Source organism: Ambystoma mexicanum, chromosome 8 (assembly GCF_040938575.1).
Source record: "Ambystoma mexicanum isolate Mex_15411 chromosome 8, UKY_AmexF1_1, whole genome shotgun sequence".
In the NCBI taxonomy this organism is placed as follows: domain Eukaryota; kingdom Metazoa; phylum Chordata; class Amphibia; order Caudata; family Ambystomatidae; genus Ambystoma; species Ambystoma mexicanum.
The window spans coordinates 595212076-595235554 of NC_090929.1; the positions used below are offsets into that span (position 1 = coordinate 595212076).

The window sequence follows — 23479 nt, forward strand, 5'->3', positions numbered from 1 at the left end:
GAATAAATCTGCAATGGTTGAAGTCTGTGACAAGGGTGTAGTGTACCATTCTTAGATAGTTCAAATCTTTTATATCAGGTAGAAACGTCTGTGTTAAGGTATACAGTGTTAATGCACCGCCATTTCCCTCGTAAAGAATGGGGTCCCTCAAGGGACTGCAATATATGTATTGTTCAGTCTGCATACAAAATCATTCCATCCTTCCTCCTTCGGAGAGGAAGCATAGATCAGGGGCAACGTGTTTGTCTTGGAAGCAAGACGACGTGGTGCAGCACAGGTTCGAATCCCGATCCCGAAACCAATCACTGGTATTAAGCGTGTTACAAATGAACAATAAAATAAATGTATGACTTCCTCGAATCTTTGACAGTGGGATTCCATTGTGAAGATGATTCTTCCCAGCTTATGTTTTAAAATTATAGATGAATCTTTCCTTAAACCATCTGCGGCTTGAAAAACGTATTATTAGTATTAAAAAGTACAAGAATTTTCTCACCAAAATAAACCATACATCTGTAGACAACAGCCCGCAAACGACAACTGAATAAATGTTATGAACTTCCTGCACCAACTCTAGATCATCAGTTATTACCTACTCTTTCTTTTTAAAATTTTTTTATTACCTACTCTTTCTAAAGTTAAAGACGTAGCAGTTATTTTTAACCTTAATGTATCTATAATTCCACAGATGAATGGAGTTATGGGCAGTGCCAGGTATTATGTTTGACTTTTCTGTCGGATTAGACCCTTTCTTAAAGAAGAAAATCTGGGCAATACCAAACAGATCAGTAGTGTAGGCACCATTTTGATTATGCCAACAATCTATACCGGGAGCATAAAAATGTCTCATTCAAAGACATCAATATCTTAAAAAGAACTTAGCCAAGACCTTTGTGAATATGACCACTAGGATCCATTGCCACCCATATACTAGAAGGATGATACTGGTTACCTTTCAAAGCTAGGATTACATTTGAAGGGACCTCACTTGTACATAAATGTGGTTGCAAGACAGCCCCAAATTATCTGCCGTCTATAATCACTTTTCCCACATTTCCCACGCCAACCTAAGCCCTTTGGTCTTCTTCCATAACCCTGTTGCAGTTATTGATGATAAATGCACGCTCCTGCCATGGATAATGAATTCTGCACAGGCTCTGCACTACACCCACTATTAGCAGTATGGAGGCAAGCTCTTGAGACCTGCTTGTGCAGCTGAATTGGAAAAAACATCACTCCGCCCACACAGTAGGAGGACAGGAATCGTCAGCGTGCCCAGAACACAGTGAAAATCGGCTGTCCATTTCCCTGGGACTAAAAAAGTAACTGCAATCTCATAAGGTGCCCTCAGCTACACCGGTGACGCTGAAATTCACTGCAATTTACAGCAGGTTTCAATGGGGATTGTAAGAGTTTATATGGGACTTTTCTCTTTAAGCATCCTAGTTTAAACATAGATCCTAGGATTTTTTTTTTATTGAACACAGTTTCTTACAAACTTTTATCAATTCCTTTAAACCTTATCAAAAATAATCTCCTCCTAAGGGCAACAGTAGTACGACAACAGACATTTCACACAACCAGTTTATAATTAGTCCATCATTTTTCATACCTAAAATACTGCTTTCAAAAACTGTATTGAAACGAAAATTACACCAAAATCTTCACCACCCAAGAGACGTGTCAGAAAGATGTCCACCTCTTCACAGTGTCTTAAAGTTAGAAATTCACCCAAGAACTTTGTTCTACACTCGGTCAGGCCCTAACGCCCCCCTAGAATATGCCAGAGTGTTTCAACCCGATTGTCGCGATTACAAAATCTGCACGTCGGTATTTGATTTGCCATACCTCTTCATGACTTCGTTGGTAGGGAGCAGATTGAATCTTAGTCTCAAACTGTGCTCTATACCACGGGGACGGAAAAAGCCTCAGGTAGCAGGGCCTTTTAGAAAAATCCTTTGTTTCGCTGCACAGTACCTGTTGCCACCTAGCGGAGCTTCTGTCCTCGAGAGTGCTTATCCAGTCTTGTGCCCAGATTTTCATTTCAACTTTGCTTGGGTTAACCAATAGTAGTTCTGAGCTCAATCCCAGCAAATTCAATAGAGACCGACATCTGTCCTTCCATTGGACCAATATGCCGGGCTCAATTCCACCCGCTAACTGGGTAAGTATTTCAAAAGGAAGGGCTGCGGGTACCAATAAGCACTTCTGAAATAGTGAAAGTGCCTTCCAAACAGTTTTTGCATATAACAAAGTAAGGCCAAGTTCGTATCCTACTACCTAAGTAGGCACTGAATTTGGCAACTTCAGGAGCTTTCTCCAGAAGGTCCCTTCCAAAGATGTCCAAACCTTGTAGGGTGTGAAAACGACACCCTTCTGCTCCAAAAATCAAGGATGGAGAAACATTTGCCCCATAGAAGGTAACCAGTGAATCTAGGGAAAATGTGTCAAACTTTCTATGAAGCAGTAGAGCTTGAGACGTCAGCATAGCATTCTTCTTCTTTGAAGACATACACCTGGGTCCATCATCTTTCTAGTTGTTGACTAATGCACCCAAGTAGGTCACTGGCTGGACTTCTAAGAACCATTTGTGGCCTGATAAGCCCCCCTTGTTACTGCTCCCAAAGGTCAAGATCTTGGTTTTCGCTGGGTTGATTTTTAAACCATTCTCCATCATGTACTCCTGCAGCGCACTTAATGGTCGCTGCAGTCCAATAGGGGTCTGATCTAAGAGAACCGGATCATCAGCGAAAAGTTGTCGACCAATCTTACAAGTGCCTAATTTGGGGGCAAAGGCATTCACTCTGTCCAATGCAATAGGTAGGTCTGACAGAAACAGGGTGAAAAGGGTAGGGGCAAGCAGGAATCCCTGTTTCAACCCTCTGTCCATGGAAATAGGGCTCGATAAAAGACCTTGGGCATTGAGACTGATTCTAATGTTGGTGTTCCAATATAATTCTCTGATCGCAGAGAACAGACTTACAGGGCAGTTCCACTCTTCCATTTTCCTCCAGAGCCGCTCCCTGTCAATGCTTTCAAACGCCTTTTTGACGTCAATAAAGGCCATATATATACAAATCCCTTTTTCCACAGTTGTACCTTTTAAGATGTTCAAAAGAAACAACTTTATTTCAGTCCCCATACCCTTAGTGAAACCTGTTTGCCTCGGATCGGCTCTACCCGTTGATGCTATCCATTTCTGTAAATGTGATAGTAAGATCCCCACAAACATCTTTCCCATCGCATCCGAAAGTGCAATGGGAGGATCATTTTCGGCGTCTGCCCTATCGCCTCTCTTGTAGATTGGGACAATCACTGCCGATTTCCATGAATTTGGGATAGTTTCCAACCTCAAGATTTTGTTAAATAGGGGATACATATTGGCCACCCATTCTTCCAGAGCTTCTTTGATCATACTTGTTCGTATAGTAGTAATTGCCTTTCTGACCCTCCTTTTCTTCAAAGCATTCCCACTGTTATACAGTACAATATAGGGGCCAAAACAAGGCAAAATCAGTTTATGAATGATGGAAGCCTTTGAGAGGCTACTGAATTAGACTGACGGAATACAATTTCGAGAGAGTAACTTAAAAGTGCACCATTATACCGACTGTATGGTTGGAATTGCTGATTGTAATATTTTAGCGTGCCAGGGTCCCAAGGCCCAAGCTCATACAAGATGAAGGGTGAAATAGGGTGAAAATATGCCTGGTGCTGGGGTAAGTGGGGAGAGAGAGAGATAAATAGAAAGTGATACAAACAGAAGGTGAGACAAAAAAGAGCAAGATGCGTGACTGGGTAAGGAGACAGTGAATTTTATAGAACTTGGTGGGGGAGATTCACCGGGCCCCGGTACAAGAGCAGTTTTTGTACCTTACTGGGTCTGAGCCCCAGCCCACTTAAAGCCTCAATTACGGAGTACATGCACTTCTTTACTTCTTTTTTCCATTTATAGCAGTGTCTAACACCTTGTTGTACTGTCTTCATAAAACCCTGCCTGGCATCACAGAACATTAGATGGTGTGCCTTGAAGAGAGCCCCTGGCATTCGCACACATTGTCCGATTGATTCATTGATCCATTTCAGGCTGTCCATCTTTTCTAATCCTGCCTTTGGAATACTCTATTTCTCCTAATGTATCACTTTATTTTGCTGCAGCTTGGGGTGCAGAGGGTGCATGGAGCACTTCCACCTATGTGAATAGCGAGCAGACAGGTCTCAACCTGTGGCAAGTGGATATATTCTCAGGGTGAGGGCACCTCATTCTGCCCATGTGTGATCCTGGCATGAGTCACTGAAGGACTCATGACGATTCTTGTTAAAGCAGGAAGAATCGTCAAAAGGATTATGACTAAGTAAAACATGGCAATTTTCCAAAAAGCAGCATCCAGATTTTCTGAAAATTCTGTATGTTGTAGTATGGCATCCACAGAAAAAACTGCGATTCCGTCTCTGTTTGGCTAATGGACGTAGATACGGGGAAGCGGGTCATGCCGTTATTGTTCCATAAAGCATTACGCAGCCTTGGTTCTGTGAAGATCGACAAATGACATGCCCACATTTGTAACCCACTTTTTGCACCCAGGCAAATTCTTGTTTTGTCCCTGGTGTGTCCATTCACTACAGGGCAACACGTTTCTTGTTCGCGGGATGGGGAGGAGGGGGGACACGGTTAACCATTGTTGTCGCCCCCCTTTTTAGATTTAAAAAAATAGGTGAATTTGTATGTGGATTTCAGAGCCCCAATCATGTAGTATTTACTGCCCATGTAATTTCCTAAAATACCACGCACCAAATGGCCGAAAATGAGAGCGGTAGAGTGATGAGCAATATTCTTTTTGGGAGCAGAATTATCGACCTGTTAGTACCAAGCACACAAACAGAAGGGTCCAAAAATCCACTAGCCATCTTCCAATGGATCCATGTAATAATGTCCCTGCAAAAATGTCCCCTGATAAAAAAAGTCGCCGTTTTTTTTGCAGAGATATTATTACATTAAATTTTTATTTATTGTTTTTTTATTTTTTTAATGTGAGCAGGGGACATCGCCCCCAACCCATACCCATACATAATGTCACCATATATATGTCACCAATGGGTTTTCCCGGCGACATCATATGTGGGGACATTATTACCCGAGTCCCTTCCAATCCTAGTTGGTTCCTAAAACCCTGTTCTGATATGCGGATTTAATGGTCAATCACAGTACATAAATTAGTAACACATTCTATTCGTTTTTTTCTTGTTGTCTGCCAGTGTTACTTGAATTGGCAATTAGTACTCGCCTCCCCCCTCCCACACCCGCCTTTTACCCCAGTGATATAATTTTCTTTGAGTGTACTTCAGAACACTTGGCCTCTGGATCCCTTCCTCGACTTCAAGCAAATTCCAATAACCAATTTGATGCGAGGATGATACAACCGAGAGGGCACTTCGCGAATTAAACTCGCATCAAACGAACTGATTCAAGTGTTTATTCTTCTGTGTTGAGTAGGCTGACGTCACGCCAACAGAGCCACCGCATTCATGATATACGCCTGGCCTTTTTCCCTGCTGGGCCGCAGCCAATTCGCTGTGATCCGAGTGGGCGGAACCTCCGGCGTCTGCTCCGTTTGGGGTCAGGCAAGGACTCTAGTGTATGTTCTCTGGCAGATCTGACCGCTGTAAAAATATCATGCTCCATACAGACGCTCTCTGGCGGACAGATGTTTCGGATCGTAGCTTCAAAAAGAGTGCTACTGTCAACATGTTCAATTTGCCTTTGTACTGTACTTGAGAATATTTTGGCCCAACATTAAGTACATGTGTTAACTACTGTGCTTGACATGGCTCCATGCCCGTGCACTGTCTCTGCTACCGCCAATCGCCTAATAAGACCGCCAGGGTAGAGTAAAATTATAGCACGTATTGATTTAGTCACTGCACTAAACAATAACAAACAGCTATCTTTCTCTAGGACACTAAATTCAAGACAATGCTATCCAATTATATTACCAGAACACCAATTGTTTGATATAGCACTTCGTGCATATGGACTGCTCCTAACCGCTGTAATCAATGATATCGCCCTTCGTATTGCTCAGAAGGCTGAAGGGCTGGCCCTGCCTAGGCTTCGAACCCTTGCGGCACAGCATTGTGCAGTTGCTGAAGTAGCAGGATGTGCTTCATCTTGAACCAGGGACGTCATTTAGGGGTCGCCAGGGTCTCCCTTGCTACCTTTTTATTTTTATTACAAGTTGAAGGATTTAGAGAAGAATAAGCATCCATTTCGGACTATGTATTTGGCTTTCCACAAGTTGTAGTTACAGCACGTTTTCATCTGCCGATACATATGGTGATCCATTCTTGTATGAAATGTATATCCCGCTAAAGTGATATTGTAACCAATATGTTTCGTAGTGTACTTAGAAACAATGCTAACGGCTGTGTTCCATTGCTTTCAGTGATGTCACTTTGGGGTGGGGTCAAATGACATCACTTCCTGTGATGTCATCAGAGGTCAAGGGTCATGTGATGCCACTTCCACTACCCCTGGCATTTTGCTGAAATGACGTCCCTGTCTTGAACCCATCTGTACGGCATTTTCTAAGAAGGACAGCAAGTTAGCTCCAACAGGTTTGTGTGTATGACATATTTCTTCTTTTTAAGAATCAAGTATTTGGTTCATACAAAGAGAACATTCCTATAGAATATTGCACCTTCTGTCCCCATCGACAGTTACATTCTGGATTTAAAAAGTCAACGGAAGCACTAGAATACTTCTCTAACCTAGCAATATTCCTGATGTGGGAGCAGAAAAGACCACTTCTCCATAACCGGCGAGTACTTTCAAAAATCTGCCTCTCTGATAACGTTAGGAGAGAGGGCTGGAGACAGGCCCTGCCTATCGCCAGCACCATAGTGCAAGCCCTTGCTTTCCCCACGAATCCAGACCACTCTCTGGTACCCACAATCCTGCGGAGGTGGCAATGTCATTTCTTTTTATTGATCACGTTTTGAAGCGTGTTAGTGTTGCTCTGCTTCACTGTTGACACTGTCCTGTGGTTATTCCGGCTATTCTAACATGCCGCAGCCAGCCTCTACAACAGAACGCCATTAAATAGAGCCAGAACAGCCCATGACATCTTGTCAATTGCATAACCAGGTTCCTACACAGCACCCCTTCCATCAAACTTCTGCAGTGGCTTCCTATTCAGTAAATGGTACAGTTCAAAGCCCTGCGTCCATGCCCCTACTATCTGCCTCACCTGCAATCGCTCCCGATAGGCTCATCAAGTCCCCTATGCACACATACCTGCGGCTTACGATGTAGCATGTGCCCCCAGATGCTGTCTTGCTTGTGCATCCTATGGCTCATGTATTGTGCAAGTTTAGCATACCTTTTTTGGATAGTGCAACAAAAGTTAAGTGTGAGGTTTGTGTTTTTTTTTAAGTGGACCACCACACCGCCAACATTTATTTGCACTGATTGGTTCGATATCAGTGTACGTACACACGTACACACACACTCTCTCTCTCTCTCTCTCTGTCTCTCTCTTTAGGTCTATCGGCAACAATGTGGAAGTTCATTTGTTAAAGGGGACAGCGTCCTTTTAGAACACATATTCTTAAAAGAAAGAGGTCTTAAACAAATCACTATTTACGTTCTTTGCAAAAGAGCTTCTCTTACAACTACACAATATTAAGCAGTCTATCGACGATACAATTTATGAGCGCATACAGATCGTTAAGGTTCTCCTTTCAGCTAATCAGAATGTTTAGAGTGCAGTCCACTAACTGGAATTGACTGCACTTCGAATATCCTGTCTTCAAAAGCAAATAGGAAAGCAAAAATGCCATTTCCAGTCAACGTATTTTGCCAACAAGTCAGTTAATTTCTGAGAAGCCTTTTTTTTGCTGCAGCATCCTATTTAATACACGAAAGAGAAAGCCAAAACATGGAAACAAGCTTTCTCTTTCTCATAGAGAAACCATTTACTTTACTTTACTTTAAAATGACCCCAAATGCATGATCTTGTTAAACCAGTTTCAGTTAAACCAATTTGGCAATTAAAATACTTAATTACTGAGGACAGATGTTATTTCAATATTACAAAATAAAACCTTCATTAACTCAGTTGTCTATATATCCCGTATGAAAGTACATTATTTTTTAAAATTCACCACCAAAACGGCTATACATGTAGTTCTACTACCTGTGACGAATCTGGACAATTCGTCAGTGCTCCCCAGAGGAGAGGTTAGGGAGGTGGGCCCACTCCGCAAGGCCCTCCCTTTGGGTCTGGGGAAGCGGGACCTCACTGGGAGTGACTCACCTCTTGGGGACAAGGACTCCCATTCCAGAGCGGAACCTCCAGTCCAAACCACCTTGTCTACAAATATGGATGTGTGAAAGACTTTAATATCTCCTGTAATGACTATATTCCACAATAACCCTTCTTTACTTGTATTGGCCACAGGTAATGCTGAGCATAACCTGAAAACCATGGTCAACAAAGAAGACTCCTATGGAGGAAGGAGAATGGCTATGCAGAGGTGAGCCTCAGCAGAATTGATGTCCTGCAGGGGCACAGCCCCGCTGGTCCACAGACAGTAGCAGTGAGGAGGGCGAGCAAAACACTAGCCGAATGCCGGGAGGTTAGCCTTCTACCCAACTGAGGAACTGAGATCAGAGAGGTAGGAGAGATGGAAGCACAGTCATTTTGTCTGGTGGCCACGCACCAGATAAGATGGCGGACGCTGAGACTAGGTCAGACGAGCGAGCCCTGGTCCCCAAGCTTTGCACAGGCTGGACCATAGCTACCAAGACCAGTAGCCACAGGGAAAGCCGCCGAGGATATGGGGGTCTGAGAACATTTCCAGAGTGTACCACTGAGAGGTACAAGGTCACTGAGTGAAGGCTGCAAAGTCGAGGAGGTTAAGGGAGCCTGAGAAACCCAATACAGAACATACCAGTACAAGATACACATATTGTGAGTAACAGCTGGGAAAGCTATCAAGGTTACGGGAGCCTGAGAACCCCGAGTGTGCAAACACCCTATGCAAGGGTATTGAGAAAGATATGAACATTGTGAATAATGGCTGTGAAAGCTATAAATGACAGAAACCTGAGTGTGATAACACCCTAAGAAAGGGGGATTCCGAAAGATACAAACATTGTGATTAACAGCTGCAAATGCTACGCAGGTCATGGGAGCCTATGAACCTGAGTGCACAAATACTCTATCAAAAGGGGGAAAGAAAGAGACGTGAACACTTTGAATGAACGTTGAGAAAGCCACAGACGTTACAGGGCTGTAACAGAACAGAGTGGACAGCTACCCTATGTGAAATAATTTGGGTGAAAGTAAAATAACCTGTTTGAGGATTAGAGGATTATGGGGGAGTGCAGACTCCTCAAAGGTGGAAGTGTTTCTTTATTTACTGGAGTAATGCACATATACACACCAAGATAGTTTTATTTGTTAGAAGGAGGGACTGATGCCCATAACCTGATACAAACACTGGGAAGAATATCCTGCTGTGAAAAAGGAACTTTAAAGCTTGAGTCGAGCATACGTTTGGCCAGACAGAAGCCATGCTGAGGGTATTGTACAAACACTCCCCTTTTCCTTTTCAGCTAGATGTTTTTCTGAAGTGGCAGGGCCAGTTAGGTGGATAGGAGTTGGACTGAAGAGCTTTAGGGCCTGATCACAAGTATATTCAACTATATTAGTGTTAGCGGCCACCGGTCCGGCAGTAATTGCACCAAAAGAATAGGCATTTTTTCGGCTAATTTACCATCAGCTCAGAGCTGGGGGTAAATAAGCCAGACTTGTGATAGGGCCAGCCAATACAAACACGGCAGTAATACTGTTACCGCTGCATTAAAGGGTTACCGCCCCAACTTGTCATGAGGCCTTTAATTTGGGCTTTCCCATGTACTCTTCACTTGTATTTTTATAGGTAAGGATCTTCCCTCATAGGGCTAGGGCCAGTCGGGCGTTTCAGTTCTTTTTGAATAAAACTCCTTGAACATGACTTCTAATCGTCCGAGTCCTTCTGGTACACCACATGCCACTATTTGGATGACAAAGAATGACTGCAAAGAAACAAATCCAAAGTAGAAGAGAATAAGGTTTCTCACATCAGTGTGCCGTCTTCTCGTTTTCTTCTTCGTGATCTTCAGTGCTGAGCCTTTTTTGTCTCTGTAGGAAACAAACAATCATTACAAATGGGCAAACTCAATTATTTTACATATACACTTTGACTACCATGTCAATAGTACTGCGGATACCAATAATAACATGTCTTCATGAAAATAACCTGGTCAGCTCTGGAAGTGTTGCTGACTAGCTCATGACAACAGCATTTTACATGGAGCTCCATGCGGTTTATAGTCAAAATGTCGAAAACAACAAAGTCGAAAGTCAAAATATAGAAAAAAAATGTCGAAAAAAAATGTCGCATTTTTTATTACGTTTTTATTCGAAATGGGGGTTCCACCCAAACCCCCCTTTTTTAATTTTTTTTTTGTTTTACCCATTTTTTTTATTCCCGGACCCCAAAATAAATATATAATTAAAAAAAGGGCTTTTCGACTTTTTTTTCTTCGACTTTTTGTTTTTCTATATTATGACTTTCGACATTATTTTTTCGATATTTTGACTCCACACCGCTCCATGCTGTATGTTGACCATTTAAGTGGGTTAACAGTTGTAATTAAATACTGCAATTATTCTCAATTAATTGATTGCCAAAAGATAACAGGTGGAGTTGGCCTTGCAGCCATTCAACGATGCCACTATACACGGATCGTAGATCTCAGAAGCAAGTGCTTAACTCACTGAGCTAAAATACCAGTAATAAATAAAAGCCTCGGGCCACTAGTGGTAGAGCCCCTCTGCTTCTCTGAACAACAGCTGTGCTCAGAAGCAGGAAAATCAAAACCTATCAAATGGTCTATGTAAATAGGAAAACAACGCAAAGACAGTTATTATATATGTGTGTGCATACATGCCGGCTACTTCCGCTCTCAAAGAATGCGTAGTACATATGGACATTATTTGGAGGCAGCAATAGCCACTGGTGTACCACTGCTCACACCCCACCTGGACTACTTTGCAACCCATGTGGCCGGGAGGATAGCTCAGCCGCAACACATTTGTCTTGGGAGCAGGATAACACAGAGCAACAGTATGCTGCAGACTCGACTCTCCTTTACAATTAAAAACCGTCTTGAAGGGTCCAACAGTTTTGGAATGTCACCCGTCTGACGTCATTGTGGGGCACAGGGCCATATCATGACACTTGCACAGCTCTAGATATTTTTGTAAACGGATCCCATTGCAGGTATTCGATCATATGCAGTCTCTATTTTACAACTTAAAGAGAACAATGTTTTTAAGAACATAAAAGATGTGGTTTTAACCTCAGGCAATTTGCTCACAAAAAGCCTACACCAGCCATCTTGTTTTCGACTTATCTGCAAGCATTTTTCGGGGGGGGGGGCCCTGGATCTGCCTAAGTACTTGCCAGGGGGTGAGGACAAGAGGTTGCAGGTATTTATTTTTAATATTTCATAGGGCGCGGCATGCCAAAATAAATGCTTGTAATGTGTAATGGGCCTGCCTCTCTCACTGATCTCTTTCAAAAGTCACTGACACTGCTTCACATGGGCCCCGGAGCTGGAAGGCCCAGAGGCATAAGGTGGGAGGTGGGCTTGTATTTAGGAAGCGTCACCCCCACAGGGAAATGGGCAACATTTACTCGCCGCATTTCCGTGGCACCCAGGTGTGCAGGGAGGTGCCCAGGACTAATAATACAAAGGGGACTGCTGGAAGGTGGCTGGGACAGCTGACATGCACCTGTCATACAGGTGGTACCAGCCCCTGACAGCCAAGATCGTAGGCCCCTTTCCCATCCGGATGGAAGGGAGGACACAAGGCCTTTGATGCAACAAAAGGTGACTACCTGCCCTCGGACCATTTTCTGGCCTATATCTGTGGAAGTATTACCTTCCCCCTGGCACTGGGCACAGCTACGGTGAGGCCAGGCGCACTTTCTCACCGACAACAAGAAGAAAAAGAGGATCGAGGTAGCGGAAAGAAATTCTTTTAGCATCGCCGGCACAACTCAGAGGTTTGCCTAACAGCAGTCGTCCCCTCCGACCACGCTTAAGAGGCATCCAAATTGCTGATGCTTCCCCAACCCCGTCGGCACAGTCGGGTGCTCAGCCCACCAGCCGGCACTGCGCGCAAGAAAGGAAGGAAGGACTTGCTGGGCAATGTCCACTGCTTCTGCAGAGCAGGGAGGCGTGGCTGCAACTGTGAAGAGAAAACATCCCGCCGACAGCGGCCCTTGTACAAGCTGAGCAGGCAGGCACGGCGTCACCAAAAAAAGGGTAGTTCCTCCTTGTCAGCCACAGGGCACATGGCAGGCACAACGAAACAGGCCTGCACCTGCAGCGATCAGCACTGGACAGTGTGAGCGCAGACCAGTGCCACAGCTTGGCTGGGGACATAATCTATTGCTAAAAAACAATTGTCAGCTGTTACACTGCTGTCACAGCAAGGTTTTAGCAATACAGAAAGGTAATGGCTGGAAGGCTTTGAATTAATCATAACCACTGGCAAAGCTCTGGGCAACCCTCCAGACCATCGTTTTTCAGCCTGCCAAGCCATTACTGAAGGGGAAAAACCATATGCAAAACAGGCTTGGTCCTACCCCAAAAGGGGCAGTCCAGCCCGAACTGCTAGGTCACATCCCTTCTGCACGAGACCACAAGCATCCCCAGACATGTTTCAGCCTTGTTGGGCGTCATCAGTGAGGAGTAGCTTGGGTCTCTAGGCCCGGCAGACTCGGGACCCACGTCTGGGCATACCCGCCCCACTCGGGGTGACTTTAGCAAAACAGAAAGTTAATGGCTGGAAGGTTTTGAATTAATCATAACCACTGGCAAAGCTCTGGGCAACCCTCCAGACCATCGTTTTTCAGCCTGCCAAGCCATTACACAGCAAGGTTGCAGCGTTGTTTCACAGAAAGGCGTCAAAGGTGAAGCAAAGCCAGGCACGGAAGGGAAAACAAACACTGCAGGAGAACAGATTAACACAGGCTGAATGGAAGAGAGGCCTGTGTAGAACTCTGGAGGCCACGTGGGGGGAAACAAAAATAATACACAAAAGAACAGACACACGATGTGAGGGAATTACAGCATTAAGGAATTTCCAGCAGCACCAACACCAGCAAGGGAATAAAGAAATACTGCAGGAATATTTTGTAAAGGAACAATAGCAAAACTAGCACTAAAGAATGACTGACATGCTGAGCTTGAAGGAGAAACTACTTTTGGAATGGGCTAAAGAAGCTGAAGCGGCGCATGGGATGGATGTCAGGAGGAAGATGGCAGAAATCACGCCTGGCAGCGGAAACACAGAGGCGGGCAACATGTCAGAAGGAGACATGGAGGAGGAAGACCACCAAGCAGAGCAAGAATTCTAGGCACAGAAAAAGAGGCACCAGGATGTCTGCAGCATGCCAGACAGAGCAGATGACAACCTAGGAAGGAAAAGAAAGGAAAAGGCAGGTACTCTGCAGCCAGACTTGGGGGCAATGTTGGAACAATTTTTAAAATGACAAAGAAGGGGGCTCCCTCACGGCATGGGTGGGGCCAAATAGTAGTAATGAGATAGCAGGCCTCATGGCCATAAAATTTAGCTGGCGCATAGCTGGGATAAATGTTAGCAAAAATATGAAAAAGACTGTTGCATGAAATATCGAACATAAAACCAAGACAAGGATATGGAAAAAAACAATTTATTGAAATATTCTCCCTACTGGAGTATGAAGAGATGGGTTTTGACATTTTAAAGACAGATGAAAATGATGAAGTCAACAAGAGAGCTAAGAGACGACAAATAGAGAAAACCCTACAGAACTGGGAAGCAGCATTCCAAATCATGGCTACAATAATCTTTGAAAATTTCCCGGAAGAGGGCACAGCGCTAATCGCTTACCACCACAGGATTCTACAAATCCATAATAGCTTTGGGGAAGAATCTTGGCTGAATTATGACATAGAATTCAGGAAGGAAATGCAGACATTTCCAGACATCGTTTGGGACATAGAGGATCCTAAGTTATATATGTTTCGTGTCCTGAAAGAGAACTCCTCACACAACACACAACAATAAACAAGGTAATGAGACACAGGGCCACAAAGGGAGGGCTCTAGACAGCACAGTACCCACAGAAACCAAAGAGGCACTTCCCCACACCACAGGCCCAAGCACCCCTTTCGGAAACCTGCCCCAGGGGGGCAGAGATCTGGGCAACAGCACCACAGTTATACAATAACCCGCATCTCAGGGGGAGCAAGGGGGCATACCACAGCTTACTGCTGGAAGTCTGAAAAAGGTTTCTGCAGTTGGGGGAAAGATTGCAAATTCAGACACCAATGCAGCACATGTGGGGGAGAGCACGGCAGTGGGAAATGCACTAAGAACACGGCCTTGCAGCCAGGCCCCAAAAGCACAGATGGAAAGAGCCCACATTAAATGTAAGATAGGGGCTTCGCTGGTAAAACTGGAGAAGTCGATGCTATGGTTACAACACTTTCCTGATGAAGCAGCAAGACAGTTCATAGGGTTGGGCTTTAAAGAAGGCTTTAGAATCCCATTTGAGGGCCATGGCTCGCAGCACATCCCCAACAATGTAAAATCCGTCTTCGCCCTACCAGAATAATTAGGGAAAAAACAAAGAAAGAACTGGTATAGGGCAGGATCGAGGGCCCATTTGACAGACCCCTTTTTAGAGAATGTGTATGCCTGCCATTAGGGCTGGTGCCCAAGAAAGAAAGGGGGGAATTTAGAATGATACATCACTTGTTTTATCAACTGGGCAGCTCATTTAATGATGGGATGCCCGCCACAAAAGCAGCTGTTTCCTACAGCCGCTTTCAAGATGCAGTTGACTTAGTTAGGCTAACAGGGCGGAATGCGCCAATGGCTAAAGCAGACATTCATTCAGCTTTCAGGCTGCTGCCGGTACACGAGAGTGCTTACTAGTGGCTCTGTTTCAACTATAACAAAACGTTTTACTTTGATAAATGCCTCCCTATGGGATGCTCAATTTCATGCGCCTATTTCGAACAAGTAAGCTCTTTTCTGCAGTGGACCCTACAAAGGGCTATGCCAGGCGTTATGTAATGGCTTGGCAGGCGAAGAACGATGGTCTGGAGGGTTGGCCCGAGCAATGCCAGTGGTTAAGATTCAGTCTAAACCTTCCAGCCATCACCTCTTTGTTTTTGCTTTGTAACCCCGAGCGGGACGGTATGCCCAGACGTGGGTCCCGTGCCTGCTGGGCCTACAGACCCAAGCTACTCCTCACTGATGAGCCCCAACAAGGGCGAAACATATTTGGGGATGCTTGTGGTCTCGTGCAGAAGGGATGAGACCTAGCAGTTCGGGCTGGACTGCCCCTTTTGGGGTGGGGCCAATCCTGATTTGCATATGGTCTTTCCCCTTCTGTAATGGCTTGGCAGGCGAAGAACGATGGTCTGGAGGGTTGCCCCGAGCAATGCCAGTGGTTAAGATTCAGTCTAAACCTTCCAGCCATCACCTCTTTGTTTAGGCGTTAGGGTAGTACATTACTTGGACGATTTCTTCTTCACAGGACCAGCAGGGTCCAATCAGTGCAGTGCAGCACAGCTATCCATAAATTCAGCGAAATCATGCCAAGTTTAAGGGTTTCGCTGGCAGGGGAAAAAACAGTAGGACCGACACAGGTACTCTCATTCTTAAGAATTGAAATTGATTCCCAAAAGGGTGAATGTTGCATTCCTAAAGAGAAGGGAGATGACCCGCTAGTCGCAATCAGGAAATTCTCAGGCAAAAGCAAAGCAACACTAAAAGAAATTCAGTCACTGGCAGGAAAACTAAACCTTGCAACCAGGATCCTGCCACAAGTCTAGAAATGAGAATGTAAAGAGCAACTAAACAGCACCACGACATAAGGCTGGGCAAAACAATACAGAAAGACTGAGAAGTATGGGAAAGATTTCTCAATAAATGTTAAAGGGAACGTCATATAGAGCACGCACACAAGCCTACTAGTTGGTGAGAACGGGGTTGGACCAAAAATATCACATTGCTTGAAATATTTCCCATATGGATAGCGATCTACATATGGGGGGACAACCTGAACAACACAGAGCTAGTCACCTGGTCTGACAACTTGGCAGTTGTGCATGTACTAAACAAAGTTTCCACATCTTGCAAACTGCTACTAAATGAGCTAAGAGAAATAACCAAAATGACCCTGAAATCCAACATTGTAATTAAAGCACAGCTCATTGCCAGCAAGTAAAATGAGGCTGCTGACGCACTGCCCCGTTTTCCGTTCCACACTTTCAGAGCATTAAATCTTTAGGCTGAGAAAAGGAGGACTGTAGTACCAAGAGAAGTATGGGCAATCATGGAAAGAAACTATTTTATGTACAGCATCCCAAAAGGAAAGGGGGTCCAAGGCAAATTCCTTCACATGACCACACCCAAGGCAAGGGTGCTGCAGACAATTAATCACGTCATCAAACACCAACATGTGAGCCCGCAGGCATTTTCGGGGAGCTGGCAAAAAAATGCCTTGGCGCAAAAAGCAGCAAAACTGTACAGCAAATGCCTCAAGGAATTCAGCGAGATAGCTAATGTCACTAACATCAGAGAAATACAGGAAAACCATGTGAATGATTTTGTGGACTGGGTCTTCAGAGAGAACAAGAAAAAGGCATGGACATCTTCCCATTTGGCGGCAGTGGCTTTCTATAGCAAACTGGCTGGGGGAATAGACCCCACACACAGTGCACTGATACAATATGCATTAAAAGGGTGGGCCAAGCTAGAAGGGTCGAAGGACACTAGGCGCCCCCTACATTTTGGAAAATTAAAAAGCCCAATAGACATCCTACACAAGGTATGCTACAACACTTATGAAACAGCTTTATTTAGGGCAACCTTTACATTAAACTATTTCAGGGCTTTCAGAATTAGCGAAATAGCATAAAAAATACACTTTCAGCTGAGGGCCTAGCAGTGGCCGACATCAATCGGGGAAAAGAATGCATGGCCATAAAACTTAGCAGACCTAAAACTGACCAGACGAGGAAGGGGAGAGCTATTAACCTCTATTGCATTGTTGATACAAAATACTGCCCTATTTGCAACACCAGAACTTTCCTTGTCAAGCGCTCGGGGGGCCAACTCTTCAGACATAAAAATGGCTCAGCCCATAGCAGATTTCAGATAAGGACAGTACTGAAATCGGTGATAACCGCGGTGGGGTGGGACCCGGCAGAATTCGGGTCACACTCCTTCAGGATTGAGGCAGCAACATTAGCCGGGATGGGAGGCTTAAAGAAGAAAGCAATAAATGGGTTTGGGGGTTGGAAAACTGAGTTATACAAAAAATACATTAGGAAAGATTGAAACTGACACCTCCGTCCCCTTTTTTGTTTCATCCCACAGGCAGACCTCCATTTGAATCAGTGTGGATTGTGGGCCACTCCTTCGTGATGAAGGCAAGCAGATGTCTGAAGGACACACAAGAAGGCTTGCACTTTCAGAGTACTGCCACTTTTTGGTAGGGCAAGCCCGGCATGAGGTGTGGGATCTGTATGACAAACTAGCCGACCTATACACTGCTGGAAATAGACTGAGGTCATGCTGTCTGAAATCCTGCCCCAATAACATTGGAAATGGGCTGAGTCCAACAAAGCAGTAGACATTTCCAGGAGAACATTAAACAGGGCTTTAGGTAATTTCTGCACATACACAGGCCTCAAGTTCAACAAACACAGGGCTATTACTTTAAATAACAAGGAATTATTTCTCAATGACGGGGTGCATAGAATGAATGGAGATTTTCAAAAGGAATATTTTTGGGACCTTGGCCGAAAAGGGGATGAACATAGGGGTCTATTTTGGAGGAACCCCCTCGGGGTGGCGGCAGGGAACAGCCTTGAGTTGGCCCTATTGTGGAGTAGTGTCCCTGCTCACCTGATACCATGTTCCCCAAAATGTTTCTTTGCCTTTCTGTTTTTGTTGTTTGTTTTTTTTATGCATAGCTTATTGCCTTATAAAGCTTGCAGCCGAAGTTATTTTCCAACATACCTGGCTGTTAGTCTCATGATAATGTACCCAATGACCAGTTGTGAGTGAAGGGGGTTTTTGTTCTTGCATTCTGACTTACCTGCACAGCTTCCCCACACTACAACCCTTCCAGGCTTAATCACATGTGCCCCGGAGGTGGTAGGCCCAGAGGCATTAGGTGGGAGGTGGGCTTGTAAGTAGAAACTTAAATATAATGGAAAAATAAGCAGAGTCTGCGCACACACTGTGCAGTAGCCCAGAGAAACATTACTGCCACACTCTGAGAAAGGGCAGGGTCAGCAAATAAGTTTGGTGCTAATTCTAGCTTTTTTATATGGCCAGTGAAAAATACAAAATTAAAGTTTATTTTGAGAGAATTAGGAAAGGTTTATAAAATGAAATCAGATTTGACTTTTGTTAGACTGGCTTAGTGGACAGTGGGGCACAGGGTTTTAAGTGGGGTGGTGCTAGCGGTGGCAAATCCCTGGCAGCCTCCAAACACAGTCCTTGATCTGGGGCACTGCTGGGGCTCCCTTATTCCCCCACAACTATCATCCACCCCAATTTCAGTCACAGGATTGTGTGATGAATGTGGTGAAGTCATCATGGATTTCCCAGTAGTACCCTCCTCCCATGTGGCCTGCGGACGGTGGCCGCTACCTGATCCTGACCCTGGGGGAAGCTATAAAAGGGAGGATCACATGGGAGGAGACAGCCTCCAGGAGGATTTTGTTGCTTCATCTGAGACGTGGTATCCCCCATTTTTCCTTGAAAATAACATTCCCATGTCTGAAACCCTTATGGCCTATTTTCATGTAACAAATCCCTTTCCTATGAACAAGAGGGAAAGCCCTTTCGCCAAAATACTGACCAACCTTGGGCTAATTTGCCAATGTGATGAAATCACCTCTTTTAATTCTACTTGTCAATCAATTGGACTGACTTGCCATCAAAACCTTTTGAAAATACTTATCAGAATTCCATAAATCAATCATTCACAATGGACTTCTGTTCCCAGAATTCACAAAATACTGGGACAAAGAAGAGGAAGGATCGAGCAATGTGGACCAAATGAGACTGCAAACCTAGCGAGCGCTGTAGTGTTTTCTGGCAATCACCTGTGCCTACAGAAACCGGTGAATCCTCTGAAAAGCAACAGGGACACTTTGGCATATCGGCAAACATGCTGAGTGCAAACCATTTAAAGATACTTCAAGGCAAAAGAGAAAAGAAATTGACATATTAAGAGAAGGGTATTTGAATCGCAAATAAACCCCTTTGTAAAGTCTAATTGTACACAGTGCCAATACAAAGAAAGTAGAACAAGGGTAATATATCAGGAAGATACATTGTTGAAGACTATATACAGACAACTTTGGGAGCAGGTGAGAAACCCAAGTGAACAGAATTCCTGGCAGGGGAGTAGAACAGGCAGGCGTGTAGAGTGAAACAGAAGTCCTGGGAGGAGAATACACCAGGCAATTTCAAGTGTATGAAACAGAATTCCTGGTAGGGAAATACACCAGGCAATTGAAAAGGATTGTGTTAAACAAGTCTTGTGTGCAAGGGTTGCACTTGGCCAGGAAAGGCCCAAAGAATTGTTCTTGAAAGGAAACGTGAAGTTAAATAGGTTGTGTATGCAACTGTTGCACTTGGCCAAGAAAGGCCCAAAGAATTGTTCTTGAAAGGAAACGTGAAGTTAAATAAGTTTTCTATGCAAATGTTGCACTTGCCCAAGAGAAGCCCAAATAACTACCAAAATTGTGAAGTTAAACAGTTGTTGTAGAAGTGTTGTACTTGACAAAGAGAGGCCCAGAGATTGGTTTCACTTGGCCTAGAGAAGCTCAAATAACTATTTCTGAAAGAAAACAAAAGTGTGAAGTCAACCAGTTGTGGTGCAAGTGTTGCACTTGGCCAAGAGGGGTCCAAAGAACTGTGGTGAACAAACACTCAAGAAGTAAAGAGGAATTCAGTGGATGGGAACAAAAGTCTGGAACAAATACCTTCACCCTTAAGAGGTCCAGAGAACACCAATGTATGAAGACCTCAAGAAGTAAAGAAGAAACTAGGGAAAGGGAGCTAGCCCCTGCTACCAAGAACATTATCCTTGAAGAAACATTTGTTTAAGTCATTAATCCTTCCTTTATGAAGATTTTTTCCAAACCACTCAAGGTTAATGACACTTTCCCTTTTCACCTTAGCGTTAAGTTTGTGCTGTGACGGTCAGAATAGAACTACAGACACTGGACAGTTTGGTTTTTGACATCCTGATACAGACAGAGCATTATTTTTTGTTTAGGTAGGAAATTCCTCTAGAGCAGGGCGAGAGGGGCCTTTTCCCAACCTCTTTTATGTTCAATAAAAGTTTTTAACCAAAACATAGCAAACTTGTGCCTGACTCTCATTTCGGACTCCTCACAATTGTGAGTGCTATAGGGACGCTGTAAAGAAATGGGTGCCTGGAAGCAGTCAGCCAGTCATATCTAAATATAGCAAAACAGGAATTGCAGAAATAAGATGCAAATGAAAGTAGGGATGCTATTTACATGTGATCTTCAGGAACTCCAGCCTGAGGGGAGGTGAGAGGGCGGTGGGGGTGGAGAGACTTTGACACTGCTTCTTAGTTCTCACAAAGGGCCGACACTGCTTTGTCCTCCTCACATCCCCAAATACAGACTTTCCTGCCCTCTGCTGGCAGCACTGCCATCTTCACCCAAAGTGTCCCCATTTACACTTTCCTTTCATAGGGTGATCAACAGATGTGCTGGGATGGGAAAGTGAGGGCTGGGATTGGCGGCATCTTCTGCAGCGGTAATAAGTAAGCAAGGTACAGCTGGGGAATAGGAACGGTCTGCTGGAACATGTGCATATTATTAGCCCTTCCTTGCATGGGGTTAACCAGCTACATTTTATGACACTGCGGGGGAGTTAAACCCCCATGGCAGCATTAAAGAGCTATTATTCAATGGGCCTAGGGCACTGTTTACAGAATGAAGGTCATTTGAAGGCCTACATCCCCAAGTCAGAAATTGATTTATTTATAGACAGCCGTTTATTTGGAAACTGAACCAGAGGGAGATTTATCTAGTGTATTTAGACTGGAACAAAAAACAAAAGCACCCAAGACCATGCTAGGGGCCCTAAAGTACATGTTTGTGGAGCCTCATGATGTATTGTTTGTTTGGGGCAGGTGGCCCCTGCACAAATCACCTGCCCTCCGTTAGGCCACGTACAGCACAATTTGGCCACATCCCTTTCCAGAGCCCGCCTTAATTTCATATCCCACTTAAAGCACTGGTGTGGCAGTATGCCTCACATGTCTATGAGAGAAACCTACCATTAGGCCAAAACTCTTGAGTTGGCATTGAAATATAATGGCTACATGTGGCTGGAAACGTAATGCTCCCTTCTCTTCTTTGAGACGCGGGTGCTTCAATGCCTCTTTGGAGTGCAAGTGAACTTGAAGGTATTTTGCCTTACCTTACTGGCTCCTGACCAGTGTCGGACTGGCCGGCAGGGAAGTCTGGGGATGTCCCGGTGGGCGTCTGCACAATGGGTCTCTTTTCTGAGAGCGCTCATCATTCTTAATATTGCTGCTTGGCGACACGCAACTGATCTGCTATTTCTGCTTTCATGGTGGAATATGGGGCTACTTTTGAAAAAGAATCCAGGGCCTCTTTTGGTTCCCAGTACAGTCATGTCCCTGACATCTGATGTGATCTTATCTTATCAGTACTTATAAAGCGCATCGTTCGCCCGAAGGCATCAGGGCGCTAAAACCGCAGAAAGTGAAGGTATTTCACATAAACCAACACTCTACTCGTTTTTGAAGAGTCCTCGATTAAATTACTGCTCAAGATGAAGCATTGCGGAGTATGTAAATAACGTAAGTTAATGGCCCCGACCCAATTTATGGGCCAAAGCGACAGATTTGTAAGGGACAGACAATCAGATGCGTTTTTGCCAACCTCTGATGCCAGCAAGTTCATCAACCGACAGCCCAGCCCTGCTCTCCTTTGCTCACACTCCTTAAAATTATTATGATGTAAGAGGCTCCTTGGTGGGCATATATGGGTAGTTGCATACTGCTTTCTGTGCAAACTGCAGTGACCTGCTATCAACACTCATAGCAGTGTGGTAATTTGAGATCGAATCAATGTGTGCACCTAAGCCTATCAGAAGGCTATGTGGTCGGTCTGAAAGCAGTGGGTGTCATAGTTCTTAGCAGCTGAAGCTCTTGGCTGCCCCATCTAGACACGATGACAGATGTCCTTAATAGAATGACAGAGCCACACCCAGCCCTACCCAGTCGCAATTATATGGAAGGGAATAGTTTCTTACCTGTAACTCCATTTCTCCAGCATTGGTATCTTTCATGGATTCACATGCTTAGAATATTCCCCGTCGACAGACTGGGAACCCTCAGTAAGCTTATAAAGCCTTTTCCCGTAGGAAAACGTTCAACACTTTTGTGTCCTATCTACGTCGTTTTGTGCCGCGCACGCATGCCCCACTAGGACGCAGTGGTATAAATGCCCCGCCGCCGCGGGTCCCTTCAGATTTCGACCCCTCCAAAGTGGAACGGGGTGAAAGAAGAACTACAAGACGATTGCATTTTGGGGAGGCCGGGGGACGCATGTGAATCCATGAAAGATACCAATGCTGGAGAAATGGAGTTACAGGTAAGAAACTATTCCCTTCTCCAGCATTGGATCTTTCATGGATTCACATGCTTAGAATAGAATGCCCAGAAGTGAACTTGAAACAACGGAGGAGGTGTAAATGCAATCTAGCACCCACCCCATCTTGCAAAAGGCGTAAATGCAATCTAGCACCCACCCCATCTTGCAAAAGGCGAATCATGATCACATAAGATTCGAAATTAACAACATGCCACAGTACTGCATCGAGTAATATTTATATAAGCCAAAGAGCATACATAAAAAACACACATGTTTACCTCTATGCGTATATTCATATATATATATATATATATATATATATATATATATATATATATATATATATATATATATATATATGCATATACAAATATATATCCAAACCAGCATAGACCCTTCTCGAAGAAAGGAGGGCTTACCTTACTGAAAAAGATGTCGCAAGTCTGCTCGTCCCATTTGTATCTCGTCCGCATGCTGTCGTTCGAGGCAGTAGTGGCGGGTGAATGTATGGGGCACTGACCATGCCGCTGCCCTGCAGATGTCTGTCAGTGGAACCCCCGCCCACAACGCCGTCGACGACGACAAAGTCGCCCTGGTTGAGTGAGCTCTCGGACGTCGTTGCAGCGGTTTTCCTGCGTTTGAGTGACAGAATGCAATCGTTGACGAGACCCATCG

At 44.5% G+C, this 23479-nt stretch overlaps 1 protein-coding gene across 6 annotated transcripts in view; it reads right to left on the reverse strand.

Annotated features, from left to right (window-relative positions):
* PLEKHG5 (pleckstrin homology and RhoGEF domain containing G5) overlaps positions 1 to 23479 on the reverse strand; it is a 1536154-nt gene that overhangs the window by 373675 nt on the left and 1139000 nt on the right. For all 6 annotated transcript variants that reach the window (XM_069610302.1, XM_069610307.1, XM_069610303.1 and 3 more), the window contains one exon: positions 10127 to 10187. In XM_069610302.1, coding sequence (XP_069466403.1) covers positions 10127 to 10187 — 61 coding nt within the window. The remainder of the gene's footprint in view (positions 1 to 10126; positions 10188 to 23479) is intronic.